This window comes from Equus przewalskii, chromosome 1 (assembly GCF_037783145.1).
Source record: "Equus przewalskii isolate Varuska chromosome 1, EquPr2, whole genome shotgun sequence".
Classification (NCBI taxonomy): domain Eukaryota; kingdom Metazoa; phylum Chordata; class Mammalia; order Perissodactyla; family Equidae; genus Equus; species Equus przewalskii.
The window spans coordinates 146,730,147-146,747,333 of NC_091831.1; the positions used below are offsets into that span (position 1 = coordinate 146,730,147).

At 37.7% G+C, this 17,187-nt stretch overlaps 1 protein-coding gene across 8 annotated transcripts in view; it reads left to right on the plus strand.

The window, feature by feature from the left end:
* Positions 1–17,187, plus strand: part of ZNF106 (zinc finger protein 106) — a 59,449-nt gene that overhangs the window by 23,194 nt on the left and 19,068 nt on the right. For all 8 annotated transcript variants that reach the window (XM_070583059.1, XM_070583060.1, XM_070583025.1 and 5 more), the window contains 8 exons: positions 3,892–4,092; positions 6,970–9,153; positions 10,257–10,890; positions 12,155–12,224; positions 13,069–13,223; positions 13,308–13,368; positions 13,831–14,160; positions 16,061–16,841. In XM_070583059.1, the coding sequence (XP_070439160.1) occupies positions 7,487–9,153; positions 10,257–10,890; positions 12,155–12,224; positions 13,069–13,223; positions 13,308–13,368; positions 13,831–14,160; positions 16,061–16,841 (3,698 nt within the window). In that variant the 5' untranslated portion in view covers positions 3,892–4,092; positions 6,970–7,486. The remainder of the gene's footprint in view (positions 1–3,891; positions 4,093–6,969; positions 9,154–10,256; positions 10,891–12,154; positions 12,225–13,068; positions 13,224–13,307; positions 13,369–13,830; positions 14,161–16,060; positions 16,842–17,187) is intronic.

A 17,187-nucleotide genomic window follows, 5' to 3' on the forward strand; every position in this document is an offset into this window, starting at 1 on the left:
AATTTATGTATGTATGTATTTATTCATGGATGTATTATGTATGTGTGTGTATGTATTTATATATGCATGCATGTATGTATGTATTGATTGATTGATGAGGAAGATTTGCACTGATCTAATATCTGTTGCCAATCCTCCTCTTTTTTCGCTTGAGAACAATTAGCCCTGAGCTAACGTCTGTGCCAGTCTTCCTCTATTTTTATGCGTGGGATGCCTCCACAGCACAGCTGATGAGTGGAGTAGGTCCAAACCCGCGAACCCAGACTGCCAAAGTGGAACACTGGAACTTTAACCACTCAGCCACAGGGCTGGCCCCCTACTTACTCATATTTTAGATACAGTGCTAACAAGTTTTATATAGTGTCCTGGCCTGTGACAAATTACTAGGGAGAAGGCAAGCAGGTAGTAAGGAAAGATGGCTGACAAAACTATAAAAAACAAAATCTCAGAAATCATTTACTTACCTGCAACATTTAGTATAGTGATAAACTGTCATCACTAGTTTGTACCATAGGGACAAATAGTTATCAGCCATTCTTCTTTTTTCTTCCTATCATGAGTTTGTGATCATTTCCTCTGGATTTCATGTTTAATTACTGGCTTTCTGATGTTAAAGCTTTCTCTTCTCTTTATATTTTGTCACTGTAATGTTTGGTTGTGATCTAGTTAAGAAATGTAGAGAGCATATTTTTTCGTTTTTTTAGTCTAAGCTTGATTGAGAAGTAACGTGTCTTAATTGGTTCACAATTGTGGACATCTGGAGCATTTCCCTATTTTTTCCTAATATACTTCTTCAGATGTGTGGGCTGTAAGTAATTTCTACAGATAGATGCTATTAAAAAGTCACAAACCTTTATTTATCGACCAGCTGTTGTGGTATAGTTAGAGCAAGCTTAATAAAGAAAAGCTTATGGATGGAATATCTTAAGGCTTTGCCTTTCACACAGGAGAGGAAATTGTGTGGTAACAGGATGGAGCTAATTTGGGTCCTCCTTTAAACGCCCTGAGGAAAATTTTTGCCTTTATTAGTTAAGGAATAAAGCAGTACTTTTTTTCCCCAACAGTTACTTTATTTATACAAAGTAGTAAGTATTTTAAGTGGTTATTGATAAAGAATTAGAAAACAGCACCATTAAAATATTATTTCATTTGTTGCTGCCTTTTTAAACATGTGGTTGAGGAAGTGTGAGTGAGTATTGTGTGTGGAACGGGGAATATACTTGCCTCCAGAACAGACATGTTTGAGTTTTCAAGAGATGTGGTTGACCTACCTTGTTTTTTCCTAGAGAAATGTGGATTCTCTCTTCTCTCTTTCTGAAGTTTCTTGTAAAGCTTATCTCTCTGGTTTTTTTTTTTTTTTAACTAGATTTCATTTATAAGAATAGTGTTAGAGATTTCTGTTTTTTGATAAATCATTTTTACTGTTAACTTTTACGTTGCACTGACTGCCTGTACCCTTCTGGGCAAGATCCCTTGAGATGTCTTTCTATCAGATAACTTTGGAACTGTGGTTAGTATTCTTTCTTACAAGGAAAGCAGAAATATCTTAAAAATCTGTTTTTGAGTGTCTGTTACATGTCCAACATATGCTTGTGCTTTGGGGGTTGCAAAGTGTGTGGGTTTATGATTATGGATGTTTATTTTTAACAGAGTTAAATACTGTCTGCTTTGCACTCCATTCCTTAATATTTTAAAAAGTCAAATGTGACCTTCCAGTTATGTCTTTAAAGAGAGAGGGATTTTGATGGTTTGGATATGAGAAAAATTCTCTGCGTTTTAGAAGGGTAAAATTAGGGATTTTATTTAAGAATACCTTTTCGAATCATATCCCTGGCACTGCAGTGTATAATTGAGCATTCTGTGAGTTTTTAGATAGCAGAGTGGGCTGAAACAAGTTCCGTAGTTTTAGAGAGCTTAAAGCCAAAAAGATTTTCTAACCAGAAAATTGAGTTGATTCAAATTTTTATTATAGCATAAATTATGTATTCTAGGGTAGTGACAGTTTTCAGATTCTTCTGATGCTGCCCACTGCGGATTGATTTATATTTATATATTTTTAACTTATTTCTGTGTTGCTGTGAGGTGAGGCCTGTTTTCTGTTACAAATTAATGTTCCCTTTGGATGAGCTCCCATAATTTTAATTGCTTGGGAGAAGAGTGACTATCCCTGGTAAACTGGAGAAAGTTGAGGATTATTCTTGAGTATATAAATGTAGTAAGTAAGTGGAAGACTCTCAGTGAAAATACTGTATTTAAGTTTCTGGAGGATTAGAATGAATTAGAATATTGACATTTAGGGTAATCAGGCAATGATATTTTCAGGGAACCTAGTCAGAACTCATTAAAATAAATCTTAATATCAAGACTATATTGTATCTAGAGCATTTGAGGTTACAAAGTTCAAAAAAGGTGAAAACTTACAGATTTTTCCCGTTTTGCCGAGATGCTTTCCATGATTCTTATAAAGTAAAAAACTGTTTTTTGTTTGGTTTGGTTTTTTGAATTTACTGGGCATTATTTGTACCTTGTTACCCTAGACAACTGTAACCAAATTTCTTAGCATGGTGCCTGGAATTTAATAGTTGCTCAATAAGTTTTTTTCTTTTTGAGTAAATGTTCAGGTGATCTGTAACAGAAACCATCTTCTAGTAAATGAAGTGCTTAGTTTTGAGAGTCTCTTCTGGTTAATGGATGATGAATTCTGCCATGTCTTGGTAGAGATATGTGAGCATGTGAGGGGAAGATGGAGCCGTGTTGTGTGTTTGTGTGTGTCTGTGGGTCTGTCTGTCTAATCAAAGACAGCATGTCTTTTTGTGCAGATTTTTAAAATATACGTTGGCATAGTAAAAAATATCACTAGTATAAACCCAGGACAAATGGTACAGAGTTAAAGCAATTTGGATTCTTGAATGGATATTACTGCCCATTCATTACAACTGTGGCTGTGATGTTCCGATGTTTCTTATCAATGATTGCATAGACAGCTGAACCAATCAAGGGATTTCAGGAAGCTAAAAAAACAGTTAAATAATTCATCTACTACAGCTCTGGACATTGATTCAAGACTGACTTCTTAAACTGGCCAAGTGTAAGATTTACCATTAAGTGTGTAAAGTAAAAGGAAAAAAATTCCACCCAATTTTCTTCCTTGACTAAGAACGTGGTTTTGCTTCTCTCTAAACTACAGCATTTTCTGAAACTTGAGAAAAACCATTTGCCTAGCTCAGCTGTCAACTTCCTACAACTGAAATGCTTTCCATTCCCTTTAAAATAAGCTCTTCTGAAGCAGAATGTAGATCACATGTATCATCCAGACCAAAAAAGTTTTCTGAGACTGCTCCTATCATTTGCCCTGGGGTCCGGAATCTTCACATTCCGGGCAGAGCTCCAGCTGTTCCAGTCTAGTTCCCCGGTTGGGATTGGCTACGGTGCCTACTCTTTTCTCCACCCCTTAACTTTCACTGGGTGAAAGCTCTTGAGCCAGAGATTAAATGTGAGCACTGTCACCAGGTTTTCCGAGTGCAGCTGGCACCATGGGTGTGCTCCAGAGCAACTCCCGTTTGCTCTGAGCCCCCTGCCCTGCCTCCCCTTTCACCATGTTTCCTCTGGCAAGATTTTAAGTACAGCAATTCAAGAAGATTTCTCCTCCTAAGCTACGTTATTCTGAAGTGTATTGCCTCTTGATTGCTGGAAAAGAATCTTAAATTCATTTCAAAAATAACTTATGAACAAACTTATTAAAAGTGATGAAAGGAGCATTGAAATTGATTAGCACTGATTTTTCACTGTGCCAAAGTGTGCAGTGTCTTTCAGAGGAAACTATAACAGATCTGGTGAGTGTGCCATGCCAGTGGGGAGAATTGAATGTCCCTCATCTCCCTCTTTCCCTAGGGACAGTAGTCATGAGTGCCGAGTGTGCGGGGTCACAGAAGTGGGTCTCTCTGCATATGCAAAGCACATTTCTGGCCAGTTGCACAAAGATAACGTTGATGCCCAGGAAAGAGAAGATGATGGAAAGGGAGAAGAAGAGGAAGAAGATTATTTTGACAAGGAACTCGTTCAGTTAATAAAACAAAGGAAAGAACAAAGTCGGTGAGTAATGATTTTGATTTTTAAAACCTTTCTGAAATGGAATATGGTAGAGAATACATTTTCCATTTCCATACTTTCTAGCCTATAGTTTTCAAACTTACCTTAGTTATAAAGTTTAGCTTGAAGTTGCTATCTTATGCATAAAAGGTCGATGGAATCCTTTTTTGAACTCCTGTACTATCTGCTTTAAAAGAAAACAAACTCAGTATTGTCCCTGCATAAAAGCTAGCTAGAGTTGCTGCATATCTGAAATTTTTACTGTGTTGATAACTATGTTTAGAACTGTTTTTATTGCTTCCAGATTCTTTTGGACACCAATAAATTGTTTTTATTTGATATTCAAATTATCTAGTGGAAAAGTATTAGTGTATAAACTTCATTTGAACATATTATGTCGTATTTCTCATTACATCCTTAAGAAAAAATATTTTGCTTCATGTGAATTATCATAGTGCTTCTACCAAATTTGATTTATTCCTTTATTATTTAGTGCTTCAGTAAATATTTATCGAGTAAATTTATATTTATTTTAAGTTTGACAGTGTCAAAATCACTTGAGCAATGTAAGTTTTTCAGCTTGTGCTACATAATTTCAGACCTACATAATTCAGGTATTAGGCTTATGTATTTTTGCCTTACTGATTTGTGGTCTAAAGAGTTTAATTAATGAAGCAGAAATTTTCAGGTATGAGTAAAAAAGAGAGATAGAACCAGTTATGAGGTGGGGTAGTTTTTCAAGTCCTAAGACCAATGAGAAACATTTCAAAGTCTGAAAAAAGATTTTAAAGATTTTTCTTGAATACTAGTTATACCTGGTCTGTGCTTTGTTTTTAGTTAGAAGTTTAAATATAAAGGGGAAGTAGTTTTTACCCTATATGCTAGAGGTTTTTTGAACAAGTCTTTGAAGGAGACTGTGTTAGTCTTAAAATGTCAGTAGCAACATGGTCTTCAATCGCTCAGTTGTTTAGTCCTTCAAATGACATTCTCACTGCTTTCAGTAGAGCTGTAGTTTATTCTTGTTTTAGGGTGTTGGAGCCTCTGGGAGACTAACTTCTATTTTTGTTCTTACACACTTATGTCATTGTTAACTTGTCTGTGTAAATGACTAAACGTTAAGTGAGAGGGTGGAAGAGCTTCTCAGTAAATCAGACCTTTGTATCGTAGTTACTATTTGTTGAGTATCTGATAACGCCTCTTTGGTGAGTTCTTTAGAAAGTCTTCTGCTTCATGAGATTTTTTCTTTTTCCCTTCATGTGGTTTTTAATTTAGAGTGTTCTTTCTGGGCTGTGGGCTTAGCTGCATGCTCTTGTCCCCTCGATCCAGACAATTCTTAGTGGTCTAGGAATTCTGCCTTGTGACTGATTTGTTGCCCAATTCTCCCATTTGTGGATCACATTAGTATAGCAAGTCAGTGATCTTCTTGGATGTCAAAAGTTGCGTACCACTTAGAAGCAAAAGATAAAAGCAATTTGGTTAATGGTGGTACAAAAATCCTGCAAGTGTGCGTAATAGCACTTGTCATTTGGGGAATTAGGCTTTCCTGTTTAGAAATGGCTGTAATTCATAATGTAAGTGGATGTTTGAACTTTAAGGTAAATTAACGTGTGAAAAAAGAAATTTCAGTTTGTTTCCAAAATCTTATAGACATAAGAAGCTTTTAAAGTCAGTGTTGAATTTAGGATTTAAGTCAAGTTCAGCAGAGGGAGCCCAACTGTGGAAACTTTGTTTTGGGGTTTTCAGTCTCTCACAGCCTAGTGGTTAAGAGTGTAGACTCTGGAGTGAGACTCGCAAGGTTCAGGTCTCTGCCATACCACTTACAGGCCGTCTTACTCTATGCAAGATACTTAATCTCTCTAATCCCCAGTTTCCTCATCTAAAAACAGGAATAATAAGAATCTTCAGAGTTGTGAAAATTAAATGAGATAATCTGTATAAAGTGCTTAACATTAAATGCCTGACAGTAGGTACTGATCAAATTTTAGCTAGTGTTACTCAATTTTTTGAGCACCTACCACATGGTAAGCACTGTACTAGCCATACCATAGGCAGTTTGTAGAGGAAAATGATTTTACACCTATTCTGTGGTGTTTGCTTAAATTTATTCACATTTCTTTGGGCTCCTTGTGTAACACGAATAGTTGAAACAGCTGTAGCTTCTTTATAAAAACCTCTAGCTCATGGAGTTCCTTATAGCACTTACTGTGGGTGCCACTTATTTAAGTGCTATTTTGCTCCTGCCTGTGACCGTATTTCCTCAGCTAGGTTGTAAGCCCTTTAGGAACAGAAACTATACATGAAATTTTCTTTTGCCATTAACAGTCATTGAATGTGTGTTTGAGAAAGTGTTTATTAGTGAAAGTGATTATGCAAAGTAAAATCTTAACCATTTAAAATAGGTTAAGAAACTGGGTTTTTCAGAAAGAACCAAAAACTGAAGTCACGATATTAAGAGCAGCTGAACTTAAATTGTATTAACTGTGATAACTAACCATCACTGTGCAACATAATTGTTCTTATTTTCAAAAAGCTGCATAATGTAAAAATAGCAACTGCATAGTAGACAGGGGCAAAATCCCAGGACATGCCGAGAAAAAGAAGGTCAGGAAAGGGAAAGTAGTATAAATGTGTCAAATTTTTAATATTTCTGGTATGACAAGAGAAACAAGATATTAATTTCTAAGTCAATAAATTATGAAATATAAGTAATTATATCATTTAAGATATGAAAGTGACCCCTATTAGAAATAAAAATAGACTCTTAGTATATATTTCTAAGTAACAGGGGAAGGAGGTAGTGGGGATGTTTGGTGGGTTATACCTTTAAAGGGAACCTCAGAATTCCTTTAAATCACTAATGAAAAACTGTTTTTCTTCCAGACAAGATGAACCTTCCAATAGCAGCCAAGAAATAAACTCTGATGACAGGCGACCCCAATGGAGACGAGAAGACCGAATCCCTTACCAAGACAGAGAGAGCTACAGTCAGCCAGCATGGCATCATCGTGGACCTCCTCAGCGGGAATGGAAATGGGAGAAAGATGGCTTTAATAATACTAGGAAAAACAACTTTTCACATTCTTTGAGGAATAGTGGTGGACCAAGAGGATGTTCCGGGTGGCATAAGGGTGTTGCAGGAGGCTCTTCAACTTGGTTTCACAACCATGGTAATTCTGGAGGTGGTTGGCATTCAAATAGTGGAACAGTAGATTGGAATCATAGTGGTACAGGAAGGAATTCCAGTTGGCATTCTGAAGGAACAGGTGGCTTTTCCAGTTGGCATGTGAACAGCAGTAACGGAAACTGGAAATCCAGTGTACGTAGCACAAATAGTTGGAATTACACTGGCCCTGGAGACAAATTTCAACCAGGCAGAAACAGAAATTCTAACTGTCAAATGGAAGACATGACTATGCTATGGAACAAGAAATCTAAGTCCAACAAATACAATCAAGAGAGATATACTTGGCAGAGGCAAGAAAATGACAAAGTTGGTACAGTTGCCACATATAGAGGTCCTTCTGAAGAATTTACAAGTGATAAATTTCTTTCAGAAGGCTTACTCGACTTCAATTTTGAGCAGCTGGAAAGCCAAACCACTAAACAAACAGACACCATACCTTCCAAAATTGGTGGGAAGAATGGCAGTGTAGCAAGGGAAAAGCTCCGTCGCTGGACTCCTTACCCTTCCCAGAAGACTCTGGATTTACAGTCAGGAATGAAAGAAGTCACTGGTAACAAGTCAGAAATGATCGATAAGCCTTTGTTTGGTTTTAGCTTGACAAACACAAGAGCACAAGAGCCCCAAATCAATGAAACAAATAATTCCCCAACGCGGAAAACTCAAAAAGAAACACATACAGGATCTCTTAATCACAAAGCCGCTTCTGACTGCACTGCTTCCTATGAGGTGGCGAGAGAATGCCCCATTACAGAAAAACCTGAACAAGAGCATAACTTAAATAAGATACCATCATTAAAATCCCCACTCCTTCCAATTCCAGTCACTAAATCAGTTCCTCAAAAGCAAGAGCTAAAGAATCCCTCAAAAAATACCAAGACGAATTCTTTTTTTCCTGGAGAACACTCAACTCCCTTGAATAAACCCACTGTGGAAGACAATCATGGTCCTTCTTACATATCCAAATTGCGAAGTTCAGGTCCTCATGTTTCAAAAGGGAATAAAAGTATATTTGGCACTCAAAGGGAACCTGATGAAAATTTAATTGATACGTTACAAAAAGCCAAAGAGGTGCTGCAGTGTCATGAATCGTTGCAAAATCCACTTCTCAGCGCTTCTAAAAAGACCAGGAACTATGCAAAAGCAGATAGGAATGTAGAAGAATCTGAGAAAGGATCTTTGAAGATTGAGTTTCAAGTACACGCATTACAAGATGAAAGTGATGGGGAGATATCTGACACGGAAAAGCATGGAACGAAAATTGGAACCCTGGGTTCTGCAACTACAGAAGTTTTATCCTGCAGTGCTCACACTGCTGATGAGAAAGAGGGGGAAGACCAAAACCTGAACACATCTAGAAAACTATCCACTTCCCCATGTAATTTGGCAGTTCCCCAGAAAGAATCTGAGTTACAAATGACATCTGCAGCCAGTCCACACTCCGGCTTACTGCTAGAGTTGAAAAGCTCTCTAGAAGATGCACAGGCTGATGACCCTGTAAAATCTCATGCACCTTATGAAACAGAAGGCTTTGAGAGCACGAGCTTGGATGCAGAGCTTCAAAAAAGCGATATGGGTCAGCCCTCAGGCCCCCTGCTGCCTGAACTGAGTAAGCTTGGCTTTCCTGCCTCGCTCCAGAGAGATCTAACCCGGCACATTAGTTTGAAGAGCAAAACTGGAGCACACCTGCCAGAGCCAAACCTCAATAGTGCTCGCCGCATTCGCAATATTAGTGGTCATCGAAAGAGTGAGACAGAGAAGGAGTCTGGGCTAAAGCCAACCCTTCGGCAGATTCTAAATGCGTCTCGGAGAAATGTCAACTGGGAACAGGTCATTCAGCAAGTAACCAAGAAAAAGCAAGAGCTAGGCAAAGGCTTACCCAGGTGTGTGCCTCTTTTCAGTGTCCATTTCTCTCTCTCTTTTTTAAACTTACTCTTGGCCCTAGTCACGAGAATTCTACTTGTTATATTTAATTAAATGTTTGCAAAAATATACATTGTAGATGTCTGGTTTAAATATCAAAGAGGGACTGCTACTCTATATAGGTGGAATAAAGTGTTCCCTACCAGGGAATTCAGGTTAAAAAGAAGCACACTCGCTTCTGGGAAAAGTAGCACACCTACTTCATAGAAAAAAATAATCAGAAATCCAGCACTTTGGTTTTAGAAAGTGACAGCGTAAAAAAGTATGTTTATAAAATCTGTCTCTCTCTGGATCTGAATGAGCGGTACAACTTTTGAGTGTTACTGTTCTCGTTACCTTTTACTTAGAACCTCTGGATAGTTACCTTCTGTATTTACTCCGGGCATTGTATTTGTGATCACAAAATACTTTCTCTTAAGCAGTTGTGTAATATTTTGGCTTTTCATTTTATGTTGAGTTACTAAACTTTTTGGATGGTAAAGCAGTGTTCAACATAGGTTTGCTACTTGAAAATCATCCTGCTATATTATAGTTATATAGCCCTCCAGGCTTAAATTTCTATCCTTATTGAAATAATGTATTTCTTGTGCCGTCTTTCCCATGACTTGTGAGTATTATTGAGGTGATGAAATTCTTAGCATGGTGCCTGGCACTTGTGAATGCTCAGTAAACATTTTTGGTTTTGGTTTGTTTGCTCTTAAAAATTACCTATTTATTATTGAAGATTTAGAGCTCCATATTAAATAAAACTTTCAATTTTTACTCCCTCAAATGCATTCTCATAGCTGTATACAAGTCTCTAATTTAATACTTAAGTTACAATGCTTAGAATGTAGTTATTCACTTTATGTCTGGAACTCCTAATTTAATACTTAAGTTACAATGCTTAGAATGTAGTTATTCACTTTATGTCTGGAACTCCTATTAGACTTAGCTTCTTGAGAACAGAAACCATCTCTATTTATATTTATAACCTGAGTGCTTAACAGAGTCTGGCACATTCAGTGATGCCCCCTCCTCCCCCGACCATGTCTGCTTTATGACTTTTTCTTTCTTTCTTAAGGTTTGGCATAGAAATGGTGCCTCTAGTTCAAAATGAACAAGAGGTCTTGGATTTGGATGGGGAACCTGATTTGTCCAATCTAGAAGGATTCCACTGGGAAGGTGTTTCCATTTCTTCATCCCCTGGGTTGGCAAGGAAGCGAAGCCTTTCTGAGAGCAGCGTCATCATGGACAGGGCTCCTTCTGTGTATAGCTTCTTCAGTGAGGAAGGTACAGGCAAAGAAAATGAGCCGCAACAGATTTTTTCACCCAGTAACTCACTGAGGGCTGCACAGAGTCAAAAAACAACCATGGGCCTCAAGCAGGAAGTGACACCTCTGGCTGCCTCCTTAAGAACAGGTGAAAGGGCTGAAAATGTTGCTACTCGACGGCGACATAGTGCACAGTTATCCTCTGACCATACAGTTCCTTTGATGCATTTGGCAAAAGACCTGAACAGCCAGGAGAGTTCTACATCACCGTCAGAGAATCAGAATGCCCAGGAGAGTAATGGAGAAGGAAACTCTTTATCATCAAATGCGTCCTCAGCCCTTGCAGTCTCCAGTTTGGCAGATGCAGCCACAGATAGTAGCTGTACCTCTGGTGCTGAACAAAATGATAGTCAGAGTATTAGAAAGAAACGAAGAGCCACTGGAGTGAGTATGGTTCCCTGTGCTTTTTATAGAACATTTCGTATGGTGACTTGGTTATTATAAGATTTAATTGTTTAATTTTGGGGGGGCATCTGGGGTTGGAATACTTTGGAATAGAAGATTTGTGAGGCTTTTATTTTCATAGTCTTATTCTGCTGGTTTTCACTGAGTAATTCTACTAAGTTAAGTGTAATTGAATATGAATGTACAGTACTAGGAAAATATGAAGTCATCTCTAAAACTAGTCTCCAAGCCACTGATTCTTTGTATCACCTGACCGAGGAGTAAGCCACGTCTTCAGCTGTCATTTGATCTGTTTTCATGATGCATTCTGTGCTGCTGCTGAGGAAAGGCATTCTAGTGTTGGATTTGTATTTGTAGGGCATGTAAGCTTGTTGGACCCAGGACTACTGCACTTAACACTAAGGTAGTTTTAATACTATGAGAGGGCATCTATTTGAGCATAGTCTTAGAAGGATTTTTAGTCTCTTTTATCTGTTTTTGTACCTCAGTTATCCAGCCCGTCCCTTTGAGAATCCATTCCTTTACTGACACCAATTCTCTTCTGACATCCCGGTCGCTAATATTGCTTAATCCTTTTAGGAAGTCTTTCTGAAAAGAAAGAGTTGCTGGTGGTGATATAGTCGGAATTTGGTGCTGTCAGAAGATGGGCTGTTTCCTTTAATACTGAGGCAATATAGCAGAGTAGTTAAGGGCATGTGTTGTAGACCTGGGTTCAAATTCCAGCTCTGCCCCTTTGAGCTAGACACTGTAGTGGATGTTGTTGAATGAGAGATTGTCCTGTGACAAAGCTACTATCTTGGGGCCTGTCTCATAAACTGTTTAGCTTTTTGTTGTGAAGATTTTCTTGCTGAAATTTAAAGTAGGAATTATGCCACAATGAAATCAGATATCTGTGTTACTGGCTTTGTCCATACTTCTGCCTCTGCCCTGCTTTACCAAGATGAAATGCTTTGCCTAAGCCCCATTGGCTTTACCATTTCTAGGATCATAGGAAAGTACTTGACCTTAGAATCTATTTTTTTTTAAATCAGATAAATTCATTCAACTAATATTTGAGTTGCTACTATGTACATGAGACTCCTGCTATCCTGTTAGAGATCGTAGCAATAATAAGGAATAATGTATGACTATCTTAGAAGTCTTTTTTCTCCTTCTGGATAATGACCTTTACATATTTTTATAATTTAAAATATCTTATTTAATTTTAATATTTAATATTATTCAATTTTCTTTATCTCCTCAGGATGGATCTTCTCCTGAACTCCCAAGTCTTGAGAGAAAAAATAAAAGAAGGAAAATTAAAGGAAAAAAGGGTATAGTACAGAATATTCTGGCAGAGAGAAATTGTTCTTATAGGGAGGAGTCAAGCATGACCTCATTTTCTGGCTGGGGCAACTGTGTATCATTTGTAGAACTAGAAAATTCCTTGAGAGCATTTGTTCGAGTAGAGGAAGATGAGTTCCCTTTTGGATCCTTTGAGTTAAAGGACCTTAGAGACACCTAAATAGAGATATCCAGTTGGTTGTTGGATATGTGAGTCTGGAGTTTAGGGGAGAGCTCTTGGCATATTGAATGGGAAAAAGAAACATAATGATGACAAACACATACACATAGTAGAACATTTTATTTCAGGTAACTTAAATGTACAATTTCAAAGCTATATCTTCTTCAGGAAGACTTCTCTAATCAAGAGAACTATGTTATGTTAACTAATAGACTAGAATAATTATGAATTGGGAGGAGAGTGCAAGCAGGCCCAGTCTAAGATCTGGGGCCCAATCTAAGCAAAAGCCTTGGGTGAAGAGGGTGGTAGATAAAGGAAGAATGGGAAATGAAACCTATGATGGTTGATTTGCCTGGGACAAAGATTTCACTTGGAAGGTTAGCAGTGGGAGATGGTGATTAGGTAAGAGGGTATCATGTGGTAGTACACTTGAACCTATGAGGTACCTCCATCTTACCAGTTCTCGCTTTTGGTTTCTGGCTCTCACAACATCGGGCTTGACTACATGATTTGTGTGATTTGATGAGTCTGCAGTGACCTATTGGGGAGAAAATAAAGGCTTATCCTAGATAATTGATGTAGTTCCACCTCCTAAAGAGCTGTTTGATAGCAGTCTCCAGTATTAAACTGAGCCTTATGGGTTCTTTTGGCAGAACGTTCTCAGGTTGACCAGCTGCTGAATATTTCCTTAAGGGAGGAAGAACTAAGCAAATCGTTGCAGTGCATGGATAACAACCTTCTGCAAGCCCGTGCAGCCCTTCAGACAGCGTATGTTGAAGTTCAGAGACTACTTATGCTCAAGCAGCAGGTAACAGCAGATGGAACATACAATGGAGATAGCTTATCTCTGAAGTTGGATTTCAAAATGCTTAACAAAGTATTTTATTTTTAGATAACTATGGAGATGAGTGCACTGAGGACCCACAGAATACAGATTCTGCAGGGATTACAAGGTATTTGGAGAGAATCTGATGGATTTATGTCCTCTGTAGCTTACTTTTTTCTTCTCTATAGAGAGGAATTAAAGTAGTCATGAAAGTCATGATTTCTCTCATGTCTCCTTGATTTCATCCTTCTACGGAAAGGCCTGTGAGACAGTACATCCCCATAATGCATAGCAACAGAGACAGTATGTTACAAGAAGAACCTTTGGTTAGGAATCAAAAGACCTGGGTTCAAATCTTGGCTCTTCCATTAGTATCTATATCACTTTGGATAAATTACTTAAAATCTGAAAAATTGGAATATTAGTGCTGGTATCCTTGGTGGTTGTATAGATATGTGAAAATGTAGTTGGAAGAATAATGAGGGGCCATAAAATTCTCTTGTAATCTTTAAAAATACAAATTGGCTCAGAAATGAGTGACTTTTCAGGTACATTTTTGCATTTGTGTGTATGTATTTTCCCATTCTAGAAACATATGAACCTTCTGAGCGCCCAGACCAGGTTCCCTGTAGCCCTACACGAGAACAAAGGAACAGTAGATCTCAAACATCTGCTGATGCCATGCTGCTGCCTACTCCCTTTTTCCCAGTTTTTCTGGAGCCTCCATCTTCTCATGTCTCTCCATCTCCTTTCCGAGTAACCACATCTCCTGCTTTCCAAGCCCATGGCGTGGTTCCCGCTCCAGACTCATCGGTTCAGATTAAACAAGAGCCCATGTCTCCTGAACAAGACGAGAATGTGAATGCTGTGTCACGAGGCTCTGTTTGCAATGCCTCCAAGGAATTACTGCAAGCCAATAGTATGTAAACTTTTCTCTGGGTTAAGGGCAACCCTGTAGTGGGTCTGGGGCAATTTTATAATAGTGATGTAAAGTCGTACTTGCCTGTCAAAGCTAAAATTATTACAGTTAATCTTTCTTGAAGTTTCCTTCCATCAGGAGGATTATCTAAATAACTTTTCCCTAAATCTGGGATTACTGAATTGACTTTGTATTAGCACCTAAAATGTTCCATTTATTAGGATTGGTGCAGAATTATTTGGTTTTTGTGAGATAAATGGGGTTCTAGTTGTTCAGTCAATTTTCTAGATAAGGTATATCCTCTGAATTTCTCAGCTCTTAACTGTCTTTATCATCTAAAGTGCAAGCCAGGATTAATATAAGCCTGAGAGGCAGGTGGCCATGATGAAAGGCAGAGGCCTGAGGGGTTTGGAATCATCTAATAGGAAGTTGGGTGGTTTTGAGAAATAGCCAGGGTTTTTGCTCTTTTTATAAAATAACACTCATCTGGTTACCATTTGAGAATAACTTCTAAGCTATTTAAAATCTTATCTGAAGTTTGTATAACCACATGGTAGTATATTGGAAGTTTAGTAAAAAGTGAGCAAAGAAACTGGCATTGTGTGAGTTGAGCAAAAACGAAGTCTGAAGAATTAACCTAGATTTTGCTACCTGTTGCAACACTAATCTAGATATCTATATCAAATGTATATTAGCTTTCCTATTGAATTTTGTTACCGTTTTTTCCCCCCCAGCGTCCCAGTACGTAGTTGTACATCCTAGTTGTAGGTCATTTTAGTTCTTCTACGTGGGATGCTGCCACAGCATGGCTTATGTGCACTGCATAGGTCTGCACACAAGATCCTAGCCAGTGAACCCCAGGCCACCGAAGCAGAGCATGTGAACTTAACCACTTGGCCAGCCCCAGAATTTTGTTACTTTTATGTGGATAGTATTTAGTATTTTTTAAAAAACTAGTAATGAAGCATTATAGCCACTTTTTAAGCTAATATTTTCAAAAATAGCTTTTATTAGATTTCTTTTTTTGATTGCAAAAGTAATTTCATGTTCATTGTAAAAAATTGGGAAACTATAAAAATATAGATGTTATTTTGTTATATATTATTTCGGTCTTTCTTAAATCATAAATATTTGTGTGTTTACATGTAGACTTTATACAAAGAACAAATCGTAGCCTATTATAACCTGACTTTTTTCTGTTTAATATATCATGACCATTTTCCTGTGTCATAAAAATAATTCATCTAAAATATTTTTATTTTATTAATTGTATAATACTTGAGAAGTTGCATAATAATCTGGATATACAATAACTTATATAACCTTGAAATATTTAGGTTTTTTCGTTTTTTAATATTCTGTATAGCACTGTATAGTATATATTTTTGAGTATGTCTGTTTATTTCATCAGTGTAAACTCTATCAAGTCAAAGAAAATAGACATTTTTAAGTCAGCTGACTTTACTAGTTAGCTAAATGGGATGATGTACAGGTAAAATGCATAGTGAAAACTTCTAAGAAATGAAGACGAAAGCAGTTTAGTTAAGTAGATATTTAAGTGTCTACTGAGAATAAAAACAATGCTTTGTGGACATTTCAAAGAAAGAAAGAAAAAAGATGGATAGAAACAATCCTTTCCCATAAGGAGCTTTTGTAGGGTATGACATGCACGTTATTTGTGAGATGAATGCAAGGCAAAGTGTAGTATGTACTATAATAGGAATTTGTGTCGATTTGGGGAAGCCGAGGGGTGAGATAGCAGCTTTAACAGTCATGGTTTAGTTAACATATTGAAATGTCATTATTTGGTAGAGATTCAATCAGAGATAAATAATTGAAGTTTATGACTATAAATAGCAGACATAAAAAAAGATGCAATTTTTTTTTCTTCTGAATTCAGGAGAGATCAATGACAGTTGTCCAGTTTATCCAGTTATTGCTGCAACATTGTCCTTGTCAGAGCTAACAGAAAGTTTCCATGAGCCTAGCCAAGAACTGAAGTTTTCCGTGGAGCAGGGAAATGCCAGAAACAGAGAAAACATTCCCTCTTCCCAATCAGCTGGTCTTCCTAGCATAAGTAAAGAAGACGAAGAGCCAGCCAAAGGTAACAGTGGGTCTGAAGCCTGTACCAGTTCTTTTCCAAGGTTGTCCTTTGCCTCAGAAACCCCTTTAGAGAAGGAGCCCCACTCTCCAGCTGACCAGCCTGAACAGCAGGCAGAGTCCACTCTGACATCAGCTGAAACTAGGGGAAACAAGAAAAAGAAGAAACTGAGGAAGAAGAAAACTCTACGAGCTGCCCATGTTCCTGAGAACAGTGACACTGAACAGGATGTATTTTCTGCTAAGCCTGTGAGGAAAGTGAAAACTGGAAAGTCAACTAAAGGGGGGAAAGTCACAACCTCCACGTGGGAAGATAGCAGAACTGGCCCAGAACAAGAGAGTGTCAGAGATGAGCCGGATAGTGACTCATCTCTAGAAGTCCTAGAAATTCCTAATCCTCAGTTAGAAGTAGTAGCCATTGATTCTTCTGAATCTGGAGAAGAGAAACCAGACAGCCCATCTAAAAAGGATATTTGGAACTCCACAGAGCAAAATTCGATAGAAACTTCTCGTTCTGGTTGTGATGAAGTGAGCTCCACCAGTGAGATTGGCACGCGTTATAAGGATGGCATCCCTGTAAGGTAAGGATGTGGTGTTGGTCCAATCAGAACAGCTTTCATCACCATTCTTCGTTTCTTAAAAAATAGAACTTTTTGTTATGAATCAGAATTTTTAAAAGAATCAAATTTATAGAAAATGAGTAGGGATTATGGATATGGAAGAATCAAACCTTGGTGGTAGAGATTTTCTGCTTTTTCATTTGTGTTGTAAATATTTACTGTACTTTTATTTCCTTTCATATAGAAATTTTGGATGGAAAACTGATCTCTTATATCACTGCTACTTACCCATTATTTAGAACAAACCTCTGAGTCAGGAAAATGTAAGTTTTACTACCTGTCCTGTTCACACAGATGCTAAGAAGAC